This window comes from Schistocerca americana, chromosome 2, assembly GCF_021461395.2.
Source record: "Schistocerca americana isolate TAMUIC-IGC-003095 chromosome 2, iqSchAmer2.1, whole genome shotgun sequence".
Classification (NCBI taxonomy): Eukaryota; Metazoa; Arthropoda; class Insecta; order Orthoptera; family Acrididae; genus Schistocerca; species Schistocerca americana.
The window spans coordinates 20,743,211-20,767,180 of NC_060120.1; the positions used below are offsets into that span (position 1 = coordinate 20,743,211).

General features: G+C 40.2%; 1 protein-coding gene across 2 annotated transcripts in view; it reads right to left on the minus strand.

The window, feature by feature from the left end:
- Positions 1–1,228: 1,228 nt before the first annotated feature.
- Positions 1,229–23,970, minus strand: part of LOC124595140 — a 65,117-nt gene continuing 42,375 nt past the window's right edge. The window contains exons 5-10 of one of the 2 annotated variants that reach the window (XM_047133740.1): positions 12,645–12,755; positions 12,296–12,400; positions 5,425–5,562; positions 5,171–5,317; positions 3,422–3,613; positions 1,229–1,354 (exon numbers count right to left, since the gene is read on the minus strand). In XM_047133740.1, the coding sequence (XP_046989696.1) occupies positions 1,346–1,354; positions 3,422–3,613; positions 5,171–5,317; positions 5,425–5,562; positions 12,296–12,400; positions 12,645–12,755 (702 nt within the window). In that variant the 3' untranslated portion in view covers positions 1,229–1,345. Of the gene's footprint in view, positions 2,110–3,421; positions 3,614–5,170; positions 5,318–5,424; positions 5,563–12,295; positions 12,401–12,644; positions 12,756–23,970 lie in introns of both variants that reach the window. The other variant, XM_047133739.1, reaches the window with a different exon arrangement.

Below are 23,970 nucleotides of genomic sequence, written 5' to 3' on the forward strand. Positions count from 1 at the left end.
AACAAATTTAAATTGTTTTAATTAAACACTTTACCTAAAGTTAAAGATTCAGAAGTGTACTGTAGTAAAAGATAGATAAAATTTTGTCTAGTATGAAATCTGTTGAATACATATTGAGACTAAAAAGTAATAAAGACTGGGTTAAATTGTAGATTACAATGTTCTTCATTTCTAGGTAAATTGTACTCCCAGAACAATATATTACTATGTGTAACAAGATGCATTAGCATAACTTTGTAGATAGCAAACAATTACAAATTAGAAAGTGAAAGAACATGTAATGAAATAATAGTCATTAGATGGGAGGGCAAAATGAAGGTAGCCTTGCAGTGGCAATTTATCTATGTTCTGTTCTGTAGATTCATGAGGAGCATGATACAAGAATTCCTACTGCTCTTTGTGCTGATTGCAGTTCAGTCTCTCAAGTGAGTAATTATATGCTACTGCTGCATTGTAAAATGCTCCACACAACATAGTTAAAATGGACAAGGAACATCATAAAGCAAAGCATATGATTAAGATTGTATAATTTTTTACTATACTTTTTTAAATGGAAATGCAAGTAGTAATTTTGCCTGATATCAATTCTTGTTGTAGTTTCCTGGCTGTAGAACTGTAGAAAGTCACAAATATTTAAAATAATTCTGTGAATATGATAACAATTAGTGAATCTTTACAAACAAATTGGCAAATTCTAGTATATCAAATATCTGAGATACACTGAGTGACACATGAAGGAAGGTGGCCAAGCTACGATTGCATGCAAACTTCTTATCAGTGGATAATGGAAAGTCATCAGTAAAATATAAAGTTTATGTGATGAGGACAATGAGTCACGTCACCTACAAATTGGATAGGTGGTTTGTGTTCAGCTACAAGTTTAGATATGTAGAACCTAAGCTGTCAAGTTTCTGGCTCATTTTCTTCCCCTTCTTTCTCCACTCATCATAGTTGCTTCTCAGTAACATCTTGGTTCTATACATAAACCGTGTGTGTGTGTGTGTGTGTGTGTGTGTGTGTGTGTGTGTGTGTGGGCGCGCGAGCACGTGCACGCGCAGGGAGGGGGGGGGGGGGGGGGGGGAGGAGGAGGATGCACCTTTGATAAAGTAGTACTTTGTCTTAAATGTGAGTACTGTGCTCTCTTGGCCTTGTAATTATTACTTTTAGCAGATAATTGAGATTATTCTTGTAAGAATCACTTAAATAACTTAGAAGGAAAGGAACCATAAATGTGGTAGGTAACAGAGTTTTATTTCCTCACAGAAAAACAATAATGGAAAGTGTGTCACAATGATGGCATAACAAGGAATTTCTTATTGGGGCCAGCAGAATCCTTGCATCCTCTTCAAGTTTCCTATGGCAGACATACAAAGTCAGTTTCAATCAAATTTCTCTCTTGATTTCATTAAGTCTAAAACAGAAGAATATACATTTTAAAGTGCATTTGGACATACCTAGTGATATTCAAGCCTAAGCAAGGCAGCTACAAATTGTTTGGTTTCAGAGACATAATGACAGATCAGGAAAGTTGATGTTATGGACCTGATTATAGGACAGTGCGGTTTTAAATTAGATGTTCTGAAAGAAAATGTGCATGTGATACCATACATACAAAATTTTCCCCTGTTTTATCTTATGTGATGGGAGATGGGTACTATTTAGTTTTACAGTTACACAACATCTCTCTGTGCAACTGCTGAAGACACACACCACATGCTTGGGTTTATCGTCAAACTTTTAACTACCAAAATGATAATTCAATTCCTTCTGGGAGATATTATATTATTGATAATGCTAAGAAGATAAACTGAAGGGTGCATTATAACAGCACATATTAAATAATCCTGCTTAAACCAAACCCTTGAGTTTGTAAACATCAGTTCAAAGTAAAAAAATTCACTGGTAATTAAAATAAGCTGCAAAATACAGATATTGTAAATCTTGAGATATCATATATTTCTGGAACTCTTATGTCAATCCACAAGTTGGTGTCATAATTATGAATCAGTTCAACAAATGAAGCAGCACTGATTATGCAGTAACACGTTCACCTCCACAGCCAACAGCAGGAAGTGTATGTCAATATTACCAGTCTGCCAAAAATATGCCCTGTCAAACATGAAATATATAAACATTAGAATGTGGCACTAAGCAGTGGAATCAATGTCAGCTGATTTATGCCCTTGACTTCAAGGGCCCTGATTTGGGGATATATTTCTAAAGTATCCGTTTTGAGTTCTAAATATGACTCACAACAAAGCAATATTTCAATGTTACATTAGACGATATGTTACGAGAGCCAAAATCATTCATAGCATCGTTTCTAAAGGCTCCTGCACAACTTTTAAAGATGGGCATTAAACACAATGATTAAAAGTATTCAGCTAACATCTATTTTCCAAATGTGACAATTTTACAGGGGGTCTTTAAGAGAATATCTTGAAGTTTCTGTTCTTCTCAACACATTGATAACTAGAGAATGTAAACTTTCAGCTTTGTTTCATCCTCTCATTTTTCATTACTATTACTTAAAAAAATGTCTGAAGAAAAATTTTGGTTACATTACATATTTTGCAATACTTCATGCAAACTAAAAGTTCATTTAAAATATTTTTAGTTAACAATGTAGCAAATACATAATATCTGACCATCGTAATATGACTTCATATGGTGAACACGAGTACAATCTATGGAGCTAAGGTTTTTGGTCATAATTTTGGATAGTTTTCTGGTAAATATCTTTTGTACCAGTACTGCTATCCAATGTTAATGATGAACACTAAAAAGGTATTTCCCTTGAAGTGTTTGGATAAGAAGATTTAACTGTAAAAGATTGAGCTGCAAAGATTAAACATCTTTATTAACAATGATGATGGCCATGAAAACCAAAACTCCTTTGTAAAACCTATTGATACACATTATTTTGTAACTGCCTTCCTCCAGTTTTTTAATGTGTATCTAATAGTACCTTTAGTTTTAGGATTGATTACTATTTCCATACATTGAGGAAAACAAGTAACCTGTAATCATTTTGTTCACTGATCAAATAGTTCTCAGAAAACAAAATAATATTTTGTTTGAGAACAGGTGCCATTTTAGGAAATTCCAACAGATATTTAAATTATGTTGTTCTTGGCATATTAAATTATAGTCTTATGAGCATACTGCTGCCAAAAAACATTTAGGTGACTTAAATAACAGTATCTCCAACACTATAATTATATGAAAGCTTCTCCCTTGAACAACATATTAAATTCAGAATTTAGAAATTATATGATATTGCCTGGAATGCTTATAATCTTCCCCAAAATTTAAAGCACTTGATGTAAATAGAAATGCTTTCTTTGTATAATTGTATCTGCTACAGCTCCACAATGGCACGTTCCTCATCAGTACTCATTTCTTCAACTATTGTGCTTACACTGATTCCACTCCGTGAGTACAGAAGCAGGTGGACATCATAATTCTCCTGCACAACTCGTTCTTTAAGTCGTCTACATTCCCAGGATCTAATGTCCCAACTGCCAAGATAACCAAGTCTTGTCAATTGTGGGCAAGTATCCAGTAGCAGTTCTGCACTCTTTCTTGTCAGTTCCACGTATCCCAGAAGTAGCTGTAAAAAAGCAATTCTCGTATTTAGTTACAACTGCAACACTTTCCCACACATATATAGATACAGACATTTACAATTTGGCTGTTACCAGGAATGAAATTCAACACAAAAATGTTTTACACACACACACACACACACACACACACACACACACCTTTCTTCACTTAGTGAGAGAGAGAGAGAGAGAGAGAGAGAGAGAGAGAGAGAGAGAGAGAAGAACTGTTATGTACTCCATTTTCTTAGAATTTGGTGACACAAAAACAAGTAGTTCTCCGCTGTAAGGTGAAGCAAAGCAAAGCAATGCACTGTTTTAGATGATTCTGAAATCAAAGCAATGCACTGTTTTAGATGATTCTGAATTTACAACATGATCAAAAGTGTCATTGTTTTGTAAAAATAGTTTGACAGAGATTGAACCAAGTCTGTTAAAAATGTTGTGATTACAACAGTCAGTGGTGTGTGGGATGATGATGGCAAAACGCTTGCTGGTAGAACTGTGTTAAATGAGCTCATCTGTGGCAGACTCTCGATCAGGCATTTCTCCGTACTCTGACTAGCTCAAGGTCAGGCCAATAATCCATCCCTCCAGTTCATAAGAAGACATGTAGTGTGGCCAATCTTAAGAGTGCTGTGATGTGACTCCTCTCCCATGTTATGGTGAAATAAGCTAAATTATCATTTAAGAATGTTAAGTTCCTGCATACAGTTGCAATCCTATGTCACACATATTCATCAGGACATTTACAAGAATCCTGACATTAACAGGTGTGAAATCCATTTGCATAATAAACAGGAGTGAACTCATGATTAGTTGCCCTGTAACTGCAAAATGTATCCTTGCCACTAGACAGAGTTAGTTTTGTTGGCCTGAGGTTTTCACTACTGCTAATGAAGTTCTTTAAAAAAATCATAGTCATTATCATGTGTTAGGAGATATCATACAGTATTATTAACGGTTTCCACAAAAAAACTGCCTCTTTTGTATTAAGAAAGCTTACTTGCAAGCAGTTTCATTTTTTTAAACTCAAAAACCTGTCCGATTCTTGTTTAACATCCTACAAATCTTTGTTTCAGCTATTCTTAACTTGACCTTTCTTACATGTAACAGCTGCATTGACTGCAGTTTAGTCCAATGATTCACATTGTTTTCAAACCAAAGAATGGCTTTAATTAAACTGCTGACTTGCCAAACCACAAAAAATTACAGAATTATATGTATACCATATGCTCACTGCAATATTTTTTAAGCCTCTCTGTTGAATCTCAGAAGAGCAATTCCATTTTCCACAGCCAACTGTTTACCCACAATATTTTCTTCTCAATTTCATCTTCTTCTCGTGAAGCACTGTTTCATTACCACATGTACACTGAATGCAGGCATCATTCTCACTCATACAGTGGTGACCTCATACTTCTCTTCTGCTGCAATTCCTCCATTTTGTTCTTCATAGAATAGCACTGAGATTAAAACTGTTAAACCATGTTATTATTATGGGTGAATATTAACTACAAACAGAATAATAACATAACGCTGTGTGTGTTTACAACAATACTCACTGTCTTCAAGTAAGTCATTGGATTTCGCCGCAGCCACAAGGAAAAGATGGAATCTGTGAGATCCCTTATGCGAACAATGTCAATATGGGTAACATTCTGGGACCTAAGAAGCACTGATCCACACTCCAAGGAGACGGGACAGGTAACCTAGAAAAAAGAAATAAAATCATCTGAAAACTTAAAATTCACAGGAACCAATATACGAGAATTTGCAACAATTTAATTCAGAGCATGCCAATATCAAAAGTCATGACCTTAATATCTTTAAGTTTTGGAAATATAGGGCTGACACGTATAGTACAAGCCCTTAGTGGCTCTGCAGTAACTGTTAGCTTTTCAAGCAGTGGGCAACACTGTGCTACTAATCCCAAATCAACACCACCACTGGCAAGCTGAAACAGCAACACAAATTAATAAAATAAAAATTAGGTGTATAAAATAATGGAAATTCCAAAACAAATCAACACTATTTTCTAGTAAAAAGAACATAGAAAAATATAGTAACCTTTCATACAACAAACTGAAATTGGAGTAAAATTTGGTAACTACTGCAAAAATTAAATGAAATTTAGTGGTTATTGAAACTTTTCACTTACCAAACACTTAAAGGCTTCATAAAATACAAATGAAAACCAGTAGATTGTAATGTATGGAAGAAGAAAACAAAGAAAAGTCTTACTTCATCTTGACAAAAAAACACCAAAATTATCAGCAAAAACTGAAAGAATTTTCAATCTTTGGGGGCACATCCGGCTCTTTTATTCACAGGAGACAAGAAGATAAGAGGAAAAACGGCTGTACAAATCACAGAATGTTACAGTAACTGGCTTGGAAAGGAAGGAAGAAAGGAATGAATTCTACCAGTTGATAGAGAAATCCTAAGTACAGAATGAATTCTGGCCTGAGTTGGTGCTCATATGTGAACGAGGTGTGCTTGCTTGTGTGTATGAATGGTGTGTGTTTCTCCTATGCTGATGAAGGCTGTGGCTGAAAGCTTTGTGCAAGTGTCTCTTAATTGGGGCTGTGTCTTCTTTACAGTGAGTAGCAATCTGCCTTTTCCTACATTGTTGATATTCCTACTTGGAGTTCCCACTGTTTCTTTAAATATCTACTGCTACACTAAAGAGTGATATGATCTTGGGTGAGTAAGTGCAATCAGTACTAGCAAGGAATGGTACCCAACTGTTGTCATGCACACTCTGAATCTGTACAGTGTGTTGAATAGCCAATATTGAAATATACATACCATGCAAATTAGGGCTGCTATGGACAAGAAACACAGGAGTTGTGAGCTGCCAAATATAGACTATGAGTAAATGTAAACAGAGGAATCCTCAGGCAGATCAGTCCAAACACAGCTGAATACTGTAATGGACAAGCAAACACACTCAGTAATGTTTAAGTGATGAATATAAACATTGGGGGCGTGATTTTTAAATATGTTCTATATCGTTACTCCTCAGGTCTAAGTATTTATTTCTCAACATAGCCACCAGAATGATGAACACTTTTCTTTCAACAAGATACCAGTTTGTTACTATTGTCACTGTAGAATGACTGACTTTGTTAATGGAACCACAACCTCAGCTCTGCTTGCACTGCTTCATAAAAATCAAAGTGAAGTCCTCGAAGCTTTTCTTTAAGTTTTAGAAACAGATGGGGTCAAGTCAGAACTATACGGAGGATGATCGATGACGGTGACCTCAAGCCACCAGATTGTTGTATATGTTGCATTGCTCATGTGTGGTCTAGCATCGTCATGCTGAAGGAGAGGGTACTCCATGTGTTTACAAACTCTTTAAATTTGAAACTCTATTACAGCAAGCTGTTTCCCACACACCAACATAGTTATGTTACATACTGCCACATTACACTCTACAATCCAAAGCCCTTTCAGTGGCAGAGGTTTACAAATATGTAGACATGAAGAATAAATATGTAGAATGTGAATAAATGTTTGCTTTATTTATAAAACTCTACAAGCTCTCACAAGATAAATTCAGAGGCATTACTTTTCAAAACGCCCTCACACATTTTGCACCGAGGGCAGTTCAAGTGCAGTAGACATAAAGATCGGTAAGTTATCCATGGGCTAGGAATAAACAGCTTTCACAGTGAGCACACTGAATGAAGGTAAGCTGAACACAATCTCCTTTGAAACATTCTTCTTCTAAACCACTCTCAAAACAATATTCGGAGGGCAACTGAAATGATTCTAGATGATCCTTGGGATAACCACATTTGAAGAAAGCATATTAGATCAATTGTTTCTATCTATTTGTCGAAAATTTTAAGTGCACAAAAGACTGAATGTAAATAAATAGTACACTTTGCCACACTTTACCTGTGGTTAAGAACACTACCACATCTGTGATGTATCATACCACACTTTTGAATGGATACAAAAAGAAAATACCCACTGGTTGAACAAATTCAGTACATTTTGCAGGGATCAGCTTCTTGTGAAATTAAATAACTACTGGAACTGCCTCATTGTATAGAGCATCATCTTTATTTGCTGCCCAAGAATCAACCAAAAGAAGAATTCACTGCTGCCCTGCAAATCTCGCCATAACAACTGTTCAAGCAACACTTTCAAGTCCCTTTTTGTCATGCTTGGTGATTTGCCAGTATATGCTTTCACACTGGAAAATTTAAGTGTCACACCCGCTAGAAATTTCCCAATAGGTTCCATCACAAGTACCTACATGTATGGCAGAACTACAATAACAGACATTATCATGTGTGAATATGTGATTGCTGCAAGTGAACCTATGATACCAAAAATCATGTTTGCTCCCTTAACAGCAAAGGCTCTCCCTGAATGTAACACTTTAGCAAATCTTGTTTGATCTGCATTAATTATCTACAATTGTGTAAAATTATGCTTGTCAATGAAATGATTTACTTCCATAACAAACTGCACACCTTTCTTTTCTATATCAGTGGCTTCACCAATAAATCTGCTATCAGGTTTACACATGATCATGCGAGAAACAATTTAATTTTTTCCTCTTGGACTACTGCTTGTGCTTTACAAGACATTGCTCAGGCTCGCCCAGATTCGTAGGATTCAGTTGTGTATAATTCCACGTTACTTTCATAGTTCAATGATTGATCATATGTATCTTGTTATTTAGTCTTGTAGCACCTTGCCGTTTCTGCCATGTCGTTTCAGTGTCTTTTCAAAGTTTTGTGAAACTGTCTTCTTCTTCTTTTTTAACCCCCCCCCCCCCTCCGTGTGCCATTATGGTAGTGAATTTGACACTATAAGGACATGTCAAGGCCTACTCCTGGAGGGCACTACTGTGGAGAATCATTTCCTCTTGGCTACTTTGTCCAGATTTGGTAAGTATCAGTCACCTGTCCTTCAGGAAATTTTGTTCAGATCGGTGCTGGATACTATGAGGAACCACTACTCTCATCACTGCCTTGTAATGCTGGACCACTTTCTGAAGTCAGCTCATTTTCTAGTTATACTGAAGGGTCATCCCAAAGGTCACTTTTGATATTATCTTCATCAGTGGCTTCTTCATCTACCACAACAGTTCTATACTCTTTGACAACAAAGTTTTCTAATCTGTTCAAAAACTATGCAATCTATTCTAGTAGGCTTTTCCTCCAAAATACTGCAGAAATCCTCTAACAACTTAATGACCAAACCTGGTTTCATTGTCCTTGCACTCCATACTTCCTTTCCTTCCACTTACAATGGTCCATAGCACATCAAATTGCACCAAATATCTTTACTAACAGTGGAAACACCAGGCTAGAATATCAATATTATTATGGAAAGAATAGATTGCTACTCACCATAAAGATGGCTCGACGAGTTGCAGACAAACACAACGAGAAGACTGTTACACTATAGCTTTCGGCCAAAGTCTTCTTGACCAAAGAAAGCACACACATATTCACACAAGCAAGTGCACCTCGTGCATACGTGGCCACTGCCAATGGTAGCTCTGACTGGATTGCAACTGTCACCTGAATAGCAATTTGGAATGGGGCAGGAGAGTGGGATATGGATGGGGGACAGAAGATCGCTGTCTGGTGGGTCTTGCAGGGACTCGAGACTGCCAGGTGCAGCACAGGGAGGTGGGGTACGGGGGATAAAATGGGGAAGGGAAAAGGAGATGGGCAGGGGAGGGGAAAAAAGGGTGGCACACTATGAAGATAAGGGAATGTGAAATGGGAGGAGATTAAAGGATGAGGGGGCAGAAATTGTTGGGTGGAAGGTGTGCTGGGATAACTTTGGAAGTGGAGAATGTGCTATTAGGATAACTCTCATCTGCACAGTTCAGAAAAGCTGGTGGTGTTGGGGAGATCCAGATGTCCTCGGTTGTGAAGCAGCCATTGAAATGAAGTATGTTATGTTCAACGCATGTTGCGCCACGGGGTGGTCCACTCTGCTCTTGGCCGCAGTTTGGCAGTGGCCATTTATCCTGTTGGACAGCTGTTTCGTACTCATACTAATATAAAAATCTGTGCAATGGTTGCAGCAGAGCTGGTATACGACATGGCTGCTTTCACAGGTGGTACGACCTTTGATGGGGAAGATAAGTTTGTGAAAGGACTGGAATAGGACCTGCTGGGTGGGTGGATTGAACAGGCTTGCACCTGGGGCTTCCACAGGTATATGATCCCTGTGGCAAGGGGGTTGGGATTGGGAGTGGCATAGAGACAAACTAGTATGTTGTAGAGGTTGGGTGGATGATGGAACACCACTTTAGGAGGGGTGAGAAGGATGTCCCTCATTTCAGACTATGATGATAGATAATCAAAGCCCTGATGAAGAATGTGGTTCAATTGCTCCAGTCTGATGTGGTATTGGATGATAAAGGGGCACTCTTTTGCAGCTTGCTCTTAAGGGTGAAGGGAGGATTGGGGATGTGTGGGATAATGGCACGGGAAATCTGTTTGCGAACTTGGTCCTGGGGATAGCGACTGCCTGTGAAGGCCTTGGTGGGACCTTTAGGATACTGGGCAAGGGATTTCCTGCCACTGCAGATACACTGTCCCCAGGTGGCAAAGGGATTTTCTGATGTGGAAGGGATGGCAGCTGTCCAAACTACCAACCACCGCCAAACTGTGGTCAAGAGAAATTGGACCACCCTGTGGCACAACATGCAGTTGAACATAAAATGCTTGATTTCAATGGTGCTTCACAATCTGGACCATAACGATCCTCGCTGGGACAGGTGACACAGTTGTTTGGCCCCTTTAAACATACAATCCTAATCATCATCGTCTGGATGATCCCCTCCACCACCAACTTTTCTGAACTGTGCAAACAGGAATTATCTTTGCAGCACATTCTCAACTCCCAAAATCATCCTGTCCTAAACCTACAGAACCTACTGTCCGCACACCCCCACACAACAGTTTGCAGCCCCTCCGTCCCTATCACCTCCTCACTTTTCACATTTCCTCACTCCATTTATGTGCTGCCCTCTGCCAATGTACCCAACTGTTGTCCTTTCCCCTCCTCTCCTTTCCCACTCTCCCCTCCCCATCTTCCAACACTGCGTCTGGCAGCTGGCAGTCTATTTCTCTATGACCCACCAGACAGTGCTCTTCTCCCTCCCAATCTATATCCTGCTATCCCTACCACTACTCCCACTCACTCCAAATTGCTATTCACATGACAGTTGTATTCCAGCTGGAGCTGCCGGTGGTAGCGATCATGTGTGCACGAGGTGTGCTTTCTGATGTGGACTGCTAAGGCAGCCAGTCCACAGTGACAGGTAGCCGAAAGAAAGGCACGCGTACACACACGCCGACTGGCGTGAAGTCTGGAACAGGATAACTATTGATTCTAATAAGAAAAGTATGCAGCTCCTCGAATACTTAATTTTATTCTTTGTTGGTTTACAACGTTCTTCTTGAGACATTTACACGATAACTCTCAAACTAGGTAAGGCTAATGGCGCCTTGCTAGGTCGTAGCCATGGACTGAGCTGAAGGCTATTCTAACTGTCTCTCGGCAAATGAGAGGAAAGGCTTCGTCCGTATAGTCGCTAGCAATGTCGTCCGTACAACTGGGGCGAGTTCTCGTCCGTATCTCGAGACCTGCCTTGTGGTGGCACTCGGTCTGCGATCACACAGTGGCGACACGCGGGTCCGACATGTACTAAATGGACCACGGCCGATTTAAGCTACCACCTAGCAAATGTGGTGTCTGGCGGTGACACCACACTTTCTTTAGTAAAGAAGGCGTTGGTCGAAAGCTATAATGTGTAACAGTCTTTTTGTTATGCCTGTCTGCAGTTCATCGAGTCATCTTTATGGTCAGTCACAATCTATCCTTTTCCTAATATTGTCAATGGTCTTTTCTTATGTTCTGAAACACAAGTAAACTGGTCTTGTTCAAAAGTTGGTGACAACTACGGGTACCAAATGCCAGTGTGCCTACTCCAGAGTAAGACTTTGTATTTGGGGTCATTATCAAGTAGGCATGACACCAAACAGTGAAGGGATTACATGACACATGTCTCGGATTGCAATGGCTATGAAAGTGTAATGCAATACTTACAGATTGTAAGGGGAATACTAAGGGAACTTAAATGTGGAAGTCTGAAACAAAAATGACATTCTCATGAAACCCCACTAAATGATTTTAGAGGACCAGTGTTCATGGTAGACTGCACAAAAATTATGCTACCTTCACTGTATATCTTACATAGGAACAGTGAAAATTAGGTAAGAGAGAGTAGGGCATGTATAGCCATTATTATCCACGGTTCTGTACATCAATGGAATAGGACAGAAAAGAGGTCAAAATTGTGTGAACTACCACTCACTATATGAGAGCTTGAAGAGTATACATGGAGATGAAGGACAGTTACGTGTTATCTGTAATCTAATATTAGGTTTTAAATTGTTACAGTAGTCTGAAATTTATGTAACACACACACACACACACACACACACACACACACACACACACACACAGAGAGAGAGAGAGAGAGAGAGAGAGAGAGAGAGAGAGAGAGAAAGTAGGGGGGGGGGGGGGTAGAGGGAAGAAGCCTCTAGAATTATTATTTATGTTTACCCTAAAGATCTAACAGTATGCATTAATGTAGAACATACACTCCATTAAAACAATTTTAAAGTATATCTTACCTGCAGTTCAACAAGCTGAGAGAAATGCTTCATTCCTGCTGTAATGTCTTCAGCAAGAATATTTTCAAGTGTTAATGTGCGTACTTTCTCAAATGCATTCCAAACCTGTGATTGATAGAGGATAAATAATTTAAAAAATGTAAACAATAAATGTGGTAGATCAGAATTTTATTATTAATATGATAATGGGTAATAGTGAAATGACTGCATGATGAAAAACAATCACTCTCCATATAGCATAGGCATACAAATCTCCCTCCCCCCCCTCCCCCACATACATACACCGTACACATGAACATAGATTTGGGGGGGGGGGGGGGGGGGTAAACACATATGCAAGTATACTTACTTGATATTCCACACGTCGTTCAAACTCTGAGCCCAGGAACAAGTTTTCCAGGTTTGGGCAGCAGTTTGCAATTACTTTCAATTTTACATTTGAAGGGCCTCTGTAAAATACCTGGAAAAAACAGTAATATTAACTAACAAATCCATCTCCTGTTTCCGTTGCAAACCTCAACATTTGCAGTATATAAAGGAAAATATACATGCTGTTACTTCGAATTATTTAAGAATATAGGAGATGACACCTAAAGGCAGAAGTGCTGCGTTGTTGACAGATACACACACAAAAGGTACAGAGCTTTACTTGGCTAGTTTTTGGAATGGAATTCCTTTCTCAAGTGGTAAGAGAAACACACACACACACACACACACACACACACACACACACTATTTGGTGGTGGGACAGTGAGTTACCTTAGGTTTAGGCCAGCGAGGTTACGGAAGCAAAGGATAAAGGATGTGCTGTAAGGATAGCTCCCATCTGCACAGCTCAGAAAAGCTGGTGGTGGGGGGGAGGATCCAGATGGCACAGATTGTGAAGCGGCCACTGAAATATCGCATGCTGTTCTCTGCTGCATGTTGTGCCACTGGGTGGTCCACCTGGTTTTTTGCAACAATTTGACGATGGCTGTCCATTGGTTGCAGCAGAACTGGCATATAACATTGTTGCTTTCACAAGTGGCCCAGCCTCTGATGGAGTAGGATAAGCCTGTGACGGGACTAGAGTAGGAGGTGCTGGGTGGGTGGATATGGCAGGTCTTCCCCAAGGGTATGATCCTTGTGGCAGGCGACTGGGTATGGGAGTGGAATAGGGATGGACTAGGATGTTGTTGAGGTTGGATGGGTGGCAGAATACCACTTAGGTAGGGAATGGAAGTATCTTGGCTAGGATGTCCCTCATTTCAGGGCACGATGATAGATAATCAAAGCACTGACGAAGGACATGGTTCAGTCGTTTCAGTCCCGGGTGACATTGGGTGAGAAGGGCAGTCGCTTCTTTGTGGTTGGTGCTTGGGATGGATGTGAGGATCAGTTGTGCGTGGAGATATGGCATGGGAGATCTTTTGCGTAGAAGAACTGGGAGGTTTGCATGTCTGCGAAGATTTTGCGATGCCCTCAGCATACTGGACGAGGGAGTTCCCATCACTGCAGATGAATCTGGCACTGTTGGCGAGACTGCATGGGAGGGATTTTTTTGTGTGGAAGGGTTGGCTGCTGTCAAAGTGCAGGTACTGTTGGTGATTGGTGGGTTTGACATGGACTGAGGTGTGGATGGAGCCACTGAGAGGAGAAGATCAACCTCTAGGAAGGTGGCACGTTGGGTGGAGGAGGACCAGGTGAAGTGGATGGGAGAGAAGGTGTTGAGATTACGGAGGAATAAGGATAAGCTGTCCTGGCCTAGGGTCCAAATTAGAAAGATGTCATCAATAAAGTTTGGGGTTTTGGAAAGCTAGGAATGTTTATTTTAGGTGGCCCATGTGGTTGGCACATGAGGGTGACAAGCGTGTGCCCACGGCTGTGCACAAATTTGTTTGTATAATTTCCCTTCAAAGGTGAAGCTATTAACTCAACTCTCTTGAATAACCCAACTCTCTTGAATTGTTTGAGCGTTCATTCCCATCTTATTAAAAATAGTGTCCTTATTTAAAATGTTTCACATGGTTAAAGCCAACAATCACATGAAAGGTACGAAACCGTACCGTATTTATTCGAATCTAAGCCACACCTGAAAAAGAGACTCTAAATAAAAGAAAGAAAAAAAATTCCCGAATCTAAGCCGCACCTGAAATTTGAGACTTGAAATTCAAGGGGAGAGAAAAGTTTTAGGCCGCACCTCCAAATCGAAACAAAGTTGGTCCACTGTAATATGAGACACAATTTAGGTCGAATGAATGACGATACAGCTACAGTAGTTTGGTTCGAGTCGTAAGCTTAGCAGTTAAGCTTTACCAGGTAGCCATTGCTATGCCTCAGGCGCTCCGTCCGTATTTATACGGGTACCCTTCCTTTTTCACGTGCTTCGTCTGGTTTGAATCGATTGCTTATTTTCCTTTGATCTGATAAGTGCCGTCTTCTTTGTTATAGGTGTTTACGTCGCTCTAAGTTGAAGATGCATTACTATACTGTGTCATGCATTGTTTGTCGCATTCTGATAGTGCGTGTTTACGGCCTGTCGCCGCTCGCGGCATGGCTTGCTTTTGTGCGCGCTACCGTCGCTTACAGTTAAAAAAAAGAGAGAGGAATCGTCTCATTAGCGAAACAATGGCAAGAGTCTGCTATTTGTTGTTACTTACACTGCTGCTTTCTCTGATAATGATCAACAAGAACCAAATAATAGACTGTGTATCATAGAACATGTTCTGAACGAGAGTTAGGCGAAAATTTTTCACCGTTTGAAAATCTTTGCGGCCGCTTCTTTAGTACATCACATTCTGCACAGAAATTAGTCATCTTAGATTTAAAAATCTAATCAGTTGCTTGCTTCATTTCTGACTGTATCACTATTAGGCATAAGAATAATACGAATATAAACATGACATGATACGTATATTCTTCCGCGTTTGCTGTTGTCTCACTCTAGTTTCATAGTTTATTAGGCAGACAGGATTTAAATGAGATAGCAGTAAACACGAAAGAATACATGGCAAAATGTTTATATTCGTATTATTCTTATGGTGAAGAGAATACTGCATGTGATTCACCTTTCATCAGGTTCCTATTAGCAACCATCTCTTCTCACTGGTAGGAAAAAATTCAGAATATAGAGTTGGCCATATTGACAAACAATCATGCCAGTCGGATTTTCATAGTACATTGAAATTCTGCTACATTCTAAGATGAACAATACGGAATTTGTATTTACTTCGTTGGATAATGTATGAAAATGCAGTGGTCGAAACTCGGGGCGGAGAAAAAAAAGCTCGTCTTCCACCTTTTCTTTTGAATTTATTTACTGACGCAGAGGTTTTGGCACCAGTATTTATCTTTGGGCCTACAAAGCATGCCTGTGTAGCGCTACATATATTCGATGGCAGAAGTTAGTGGTGGTGGGACCTACCAACATTTTTCAGAACTTCCGCTTGCTTTGCACTCGATTCTAAGCCGCAGGCGGTTTTTTTGGATTACATAAACCAGAAAAAAGTGCGGCTTAAGTTCGAGTAAATACGGTAATTGTCACGTACCGATGTTTCATCTAGAATTTTGTGGCTATTATGAAGAATAATTGAGAATTACACTGAATACAGTCAAAATGGTGCTGTGACAAATGTGAATGAGAACTGGAACGGTTAGGGCCATATTGCTTACAAAATAGACAGTGACTAGATTCAAAAAGTACAGGCTATATTTTGTTTATTCTGTATTACAAAATACGAACCAGATGCATACAATTATCTATTTGAACAAAAATGAATAATAATCAAGCTGTATTTCCACTGAAGCAGGAACAGGGGATGGATACTAGGCACAGGATCACAGTTCTTAACTTACTTGTACTTACCGATATGTGAGTTCTACTCCACAACTAAATGGATTCTTACTGTCATTTACAACCACTAAAGACCACGAAAAATAAGATGGAACAGAGTGGTAGTTAACAACTGTTTCATAAAGGACATGACGAATACAGGTTTATAAATACAAAATCAAATAGGGGTAATGCAGGAGTAGGTTTAATAATGAATAAAAAAATTGGAGTGCGGGTAAGCTACTATCAACAGCATAGTGAACGCATCATTGTGGCCAGATAGACACGAAGCCCATACCTACTACAGTAGTACAAGTTTATATGCCAACTAGCTCTGCAGATGATGAAGAAATTGATGAAATGTATGATGAGATAAAAGAAATTATTCAGGTAGTCAAGGGAGACGAAAATTTGATAGTCATGGGTGACCGGAATTCAAGAGTAGGAAAAGGTAGAGAAGGAAACAAAGTGGGTGAATATGGATTGGGGGAGAGAAATGAAAGAGGAAGCCATCTGGTTGAATTTTGCACAGAGCTAACTTAATTATAGCTAACACTTGGTTCAAGAATCATAAAAGAAGGTTATATACGTGGAAGAATCCTGGAGATACTAGAAGGTATCCGATAGATTATACAATGGTAAGAAAGAGATTTAGGAACCAGGTTTTAAATTGTAAGACATTTCCAGGGGCAGATGTGGACTCTGACCACAATCTATTGGTTATGAACTGTACATTAAAACTGAAGAAACTGCAAAAAGGTGGGAATTTAAGGAGATGGGACCTGGATAAACTGACTAAACCAGAGGTTGTACAGAGTTTCAGGGACAGCATAAGGGAACAATTGACAGGAATGGGGGAAAGAAATACAGTAGAAGAAGAGTGGGTGGCTCTGAGGGATGAAGCAGTGAAGGCAGCAGAGGGTGAAGTAGGTAAAAAGACGAGGGCTAGTAGAAATCCTTGGGTAACAGATGAAATGTTGAATTTAACTGATGAAAGGAGAAAATATAAAAATGCAGTAAATGAAGCAGGCAAAAGGGAATACAAACATCTCAAAAATGAGATCGACAGGAAGTGCAAAATGGCTAAGCAGGGATGGCTAGAGGACAAATGTAAGGATGTAGAGGCTTATCTCATGAGGGGTAAGATAGATACTGCCTACAGGAAAATTAAAGAGACCTTTGGAGAAAAGAGAGCCACTTGTATGAATATCAAGAGCTCAGATGGACACCCCGTTCTAAGCAAAGAAGGGAAAGCCAGAAAGGTGGAAGGAGTATACAGAGGGTCTATACAAGGGCGATGTATTTGAGGACAATATTATGGAAATGGAAGAGGATGTAGAAGAAGATGAAATGGGAGATACGATACTGCGTGAAGAGTTTGACAGAGCACTGAAAGACCTGAGTCGAAACAAGGCCCCGGGAGTAGACAACATTCCATTGGAACTACTGACGGCCTTGGGAGAGCCAGTTCTGACAAAACTCTAGCATCTGGTGAGCAAGATGTATGAGACAGGCGAAATACCCTCAGACTTCAAGAAGAATATAATAATTCCAATCCCAAAGAAAGCAGGTGTTGACAGATGTGAAAATTACCGAACTATCAGTTTAATAAGTCACGGATGCAAAATACTAACGCGAATGGAAAAACTGGTAGAAGCCGACCTCGGTGAAGATCAGTTTGGATTCCACAGAAATGTTGGAACACGTGAGGCAATACTGACCCTACGACTTATCTTAGAACATAGATTAAGGAAAAGCAAACCTACATTTCTAGCATTTGTAGATTTAGAGAAAGATTTTGACAATGTTGACTGGAATACTCTCTTTCAAATTCTGCAGGTGGCAGGGGTAAAATACAGGGAGCGAAAGGCTATTTACAATTTGTACAGAAAGCAGATGGCAATTATAAGAGTCGAGGGGCATGAAAGGGAAGCAGCGGTTGGGAAGGGAGTGAGACAGGGTTGTAGCCTGTCCCCGATGTTATTCAATCCATATATTGAGCAAGCAGTAAAGGAAATAAAAGAAAAATTCGGAGTAGGTATTAAAGTCCATGGAGAAGAAATAAAAACTTTGAGGTTCGCCGATGATATTGTAATTCTGTCAGAGACAGCAAAGGACTTGGAAGAGCAGTTGAACGGAATGGACAGTGTCTTGAGAGGAGGATATAAGATGAACAACAACAAAAGCAAAACGAGGATAATGGAATGTAGTCAATTAAGTCGGGTGATGCTGAGGAAATTAGATTAGGAAATGAGACGCTTAAAGTAGTAAAGGAGTTTTGCTATTTGGGAAGCAAAATAACTGATGATGGTCGAAGTAGAGAGGATATAAAATGTAGACTGGCAATGGCAAGGAAAGTATTTCTGAAGAAGAGAAATTTGTTAACATCGAGTATAGATTTAAGTGTCATGAAGTCATCTCTGAAAGTATTTGTATGGAGAGTAGCCATGTATGGAAGTGAAACATGGACAATAAATAGTTTGGACAGGAAGAGAATAGAAGCTTTCGAAATGTGGTGCTACAGAAGAATGCTGAAGATTAGATGGGTAGATCACATAACTAATGAGGAGGTATTGAATAGAATTGGGGAGAAGAGGAGTTTGTGGCACAACTTGACAAGAAGAAGGGACCGGTTGGTAGGACATGTTCTGAGGCATCAAGGGATCACAAATTTAGCATTGGAGGGCAGCGTGGAGGGTAAAAATCGTAGAGGGAGACCAAGAGATGAATACATTAAGCAGATTCAGAAGGATGTAGGTAGCAGTAGGTACTGGGAGATGAAGAAGCTTGCACAGGATAGAGTAGCATGGAGAGCTGCATCAAACCAGTCTCAGGACTGAAGACAAGAACAACAACAACAACAACAACAACATGAGGAATAATCTATATTATTAACTCCTGTGGCTCACAGCATGGCGCATTACTGAGTAACATCACTTGGGTGGTGTAGTGACACTACCGACATCACTAAGGAAACCAAATAGCTGGCACAACACTACTGTTAACTGGTGCCACAATCCAGAGAGCACTCTCCATCAGGTGTGTCCTCTGATGAGACCATGCTCAAATCCAGTTTATAAGTGCATCCAGGTTTGGTCTGAGATAGTTGTAATGTGATCAGTGAATAGCTGGACTTGGATTATGTGGCTTACTCTAAGATAGCTTGTACTGGTTGAACCACTACTGCAATGGCTGCAGCTATCAATTGACATACTGCTAGCCCTGGGATCAAGGACGAGCCTCTCTCTAACCAATGGTAAACTGAAGAGGATACTCTGAGCAGGAGTGAGCGGTCAGTGGAGGGTCAACAAGGAAGCAACACTGTGCAGTGAGAAGACAGGCAGTTACTGTATGCCTGCTATACAGCTCTCTCTCTCTCTCTCTCTCTCTCTCGACTGCTGGGTTGGTGGTGAGCTATGCTGTTCAATAAGTGACTTTTACTTGCTGCTGGAGTGGCAGCAAGTTAAAGAGGACACAGCTGCTAACAGAGACTGATGGTAATATTCTTGCGGGTGAACGGCTCTGCGGACTCCAAATCCCAGTAAAGGCCTTGTAAAATTGTTTTCTTTTTGCTGTGGCAAGGCACAGGAGTATGTTTAAATGGTGGTGTTTTGCAAATATTCTGGTTTGGCCACAACACTGAGTTTCTTAGTTGCAGTTCTACCCGTGTTTCTTGTTGATTCATGTGGTAGGAGGCTGCATCCTCGAATAGAATACTGTGTTCGTACTGGTCCTGATCATTCAGTCTCTGGCTAGTACAAGTTGACTGAAACTCTGGTTGTCTAAATGTAACAGGTTTTGTGCTGTTCAAGTTGTTGGAACAATACAACTCAACAGGATCTGTCAGACAATACTCACGGCCATCTCAGTAGAACAAGCCGGCTTTCGTCCCAACCGAATCTGTGGAGACCAAGTCCTGGCCCTCACAACACATGTTGAAGCAGGATTACAAAAGAAATTAAAAACATCTGTGGCCTTCATTGACTTGTCAGCAGCCTATGATACCGTCAGGAGACAAGGCCTACTATATAAACTGATGAAAATAATTCCCTGCCAAAAAATGACAAAGCTTACTGGTAACAGAGGATTCCAGGTCATCATGGGAAACAAAGTCAGTAGCCAGAAATTCCTTCAAAATGGCTTACCTCAAAGCTTAGTATTAGCCCCACTGGTTTTCAGCCTACACATTGCTACATGCCAGAAACAGCTTCTAGGAAATTTGGCTATGCTTATGACTGGGCCATTGCAACAAGGCACACAGATTTTGATACATTGGAAGAAACCCTGACATCCCATCGGTCTGCCCTGGCAGCATACTTCCGTAAACGGAGGCTTAGGCCTAACGTCACGAAGACAGAAGTAACCTGCTTCCATCTCAATAACAGAGAAGCCGACAGAGCTCTGGAAGTATATTTTGATGACACATGCCTCAACCAAAGCAAGGAGCCAAGGTACCGAGGGGTCACGTTAGACAGACCCTTGTCGTTTAAATCAGACCTTACAAAAGCAGCTGCCATGGTGAGAACAAGAAACAACCTCATCCATAAACTCTGCGGAACCACCTAGGGACCAACGGCAACATCTCTGAGGACGTCTGCACTGCACCTGGAGTACTCTGCGGCGGAGTACTGTGCACCTATATTGCTAAACAGTAGTCATGTGAACAAAATCCATGCATATTATTTCAGGAACCGTTAGGTCTACACCTAACACATGGCTACCTGTCCCGAGTCATATACCACCCCTAAAAATACGACGAGAAGCAGCCTTGGTTAGGGAATACACGATTGAAGCAAACCCTGAACTACTGGTAAACATCGATATACCTGACCACACTATCAAGAGGCTTCATTCAAGACATCCTCCTCTTGCTCTCGACAACTTCGCTGGGGCTGACATCAACTCTTGGAAAAGAGAATGGCTCCAAAATGCCCCAATAGCTTGCCACCTAATGCCTTGTATTACTGAGGCAATTCATGGGTTTGATCTGCCCCGTAAGATCTGGTCAACTCTGAACCAACTAAGAACTGGGCATGGAAGATGTGCTGACTCACCCTTCAAATGAGGACTGCTGTCTTCGCCAGCATGTGACTGCGGCGTGCCTAAGCAGACCATCCAACACATCAGAGATGAATGCAGTGCCACAGCGTTCAGTGGGGACTTTGAAGAATTCCTCATGGCATCCCAAAAATCCATTGAATATATACAAGGACTAGATGTTTGTCTGTGAATATAGAATAATGTGATCCAATACTGAAATGTACTTAAATGTCGTACACTAAATATGTCTCTGATACATTTGTGTTTAATGCTTTTCCACCATTCAACAATGTGAGGGATGCGATGCTTACCACCAATAATTGCAGTTATATTCTATGGCTTGCAAAACTTCTGACATGGAAAGCCATGTTCTTGTCAGGAAATGTCAATGCACAAGCTACAGCCATTAAAATCCGGCAGAACTTGAGTTGCATGGAAGATTTTCTTTATTGCAAAAACATTTTTCGACAAAGAACATGTTATTACAGTCAGGTGAGAATTTTGGCAGCAGAAAAAGGGCTCCAATCAACCTTACACAGATTGGGGCTCCTTCTAATGGGATTAAGAAGAAATTATTATTTTAAGTAACTATGTGGGCAGAATTATGCAGACCCTCTTATCAGGGACATTATTGTGCATTTTACCCTCAATTCAGAAGAGAGGAATAATGCACTGAGGAAATCTGATCTTTCTCTGATGGGAGCTATGTGAATAAACTGTCCACACAGCCTAGCTTGCTTATAAAGGAAGAATGCATCAGGGCAGTCAGCTCTGTGGCACCTGAAGTGCGAGCTGTATGCCATATCTGGTGGGAACCTCACCTGCACCACAGCCTGGACAAACCCGTAAGCAATTAAACCTGCAGTGAGAGCCCTGTCCGGTTGTAAACATTGTTTCCTTTGTCACACACGCAGCATGTGCCCCCACTGGTGTGCAGCACGCTGCAGCAAAAAGGGACGTCTGCAAGAGGTATGTTGTAGCATTCCAGTGCAAGTATGTCTCAACTTGTGGAAGATAATCAAGTAAGTGATGAAATTATGGAAGTGCAGAATTTCCAGAATGTAACCCAGCAAATGTTTTTATAGGACATCCTAAACAACAATGCTTCTATGTGCTAAACCAACACACACTAATTTTGAGGTTGCCTCCCCTGCACGCAGTCAAAACAAACCTTTGGACACATGGATGGCATCATGTGCTCTTGCTGAGAAAACTTCCAGTTTTACTCACTTTTTACTCATTTACAAAAAGACTCTCATCCAGTAAATTTTCTTGTGGTAGCTGACCAAAAGTCAATAAAAAATTTTGAGGTGGGCTCCTACCACACTTTTGGATTTACTGTGCATGAAACAGTACACACCCTGCAATTCAAAGAGCCTTCACCACCCTGAAGACTCTCTGTGATGGATATGCTCAAATCTTTTCACCTGGGTTACAGAAGGTAACTGATTTCAGAGCTAATGCCACTCTCAAAGCAGCAGCTATCCTGCATATCTTCAAAACTTGCCCAGTGTCTCTGGCTCTATCCTTATCTACAAATACATTATCTATTAAAGTGCTAGAACCGGCTGTTACTCTAGTTGGAATGTCCACCACTGGTACTAAGTTGTAACAGTACATCAGGTGTTCAAAGTCCATTTTGCTTCTATTTTCTGTTAAGAAGTCCACACATTGAAGTCACCTGTAACAATGGTTGATTCAGTTTTCCTACATAGATGGGACAGAAATGATTCTATTTGTCTCAGAAATACATTCAGATTCCCAGCAGGTGCCCTGTAAATAGCCAGTACAGTGACTGTTGCACTGTCTGCTGTTAACTCAATGCCACACACCTCACTGCTTCTCACATATTGCAACTCCACCTTTTCTCATAATAGATCTACAGTAATGTGCAGCTAAACTAAAGTTCTCAGTATGTAGCATGTGGATTCCACTCCTACCATGATGTTATGAGAAACACAGCATATCAGGCTTGCTTTCACACTCATCTTTTAAATTTATTAGCAACTGGTCGATTTTATATTTGAATATATATTTTGGTGGAATAAAGACAAAGTTTGATTTTTGCTCACCCCTGCATTTGCATGATGTTTCTTAGGAGTGGCTTTTTCCAGAACACTAGTTGATAGTATTGCTTGAGGTGTGGAAGACTCATATTGAACACACGAGAGAGATGTTTCACGCAACGAATCCTTTTCTCTCGTGTTACTCACCATAAAAAACGCTGGGTTTGCTTTCTGTTGCGTGTAGTATGGGCAACAGTTTCTGCTGCATGTGTTGATGTTTCTGCTGTTGGTCCTGCCACTGATGATTCTGCTGCTTTTGATGATGCTGCTGCTTCTGCTGCTGACACTGGTTTTTAACTGACAACTGTTTGGTGTTTTCACTCCCTGGAGATGTTTTCTTATTTACATCTCTGTTTTTATATGTATTTTCGTGCACTCATTAGAGTTTTTTTTGCGGAAGAGAAATGGACTTTTGTTTGACTATGGCTCACTTTTTCTTTTCGAAACTTTTGTTTGACTAATGGCTGACTTATTTCTTTTCAAAGTTTAGATATCTCACTATTCAATACACTGATGATTTGCTGAAGACTAGAAATACGCTCATTTGGCTTCATAATTTCATCCCTACACACTGTATTTTTACTCACATTATTTTCGTTTTTTGTAAGACCACCACTCCCTTGTACATACAACGTCTCCGCCATCTTGACCTACATTCAATCACAGACAAATGGAATAAAATATGACTTCAATCCCACATGCAAGAGGTATGTACTGTACAGGAAAATGAAGTTAGACTAATGACTGAATGAATGATT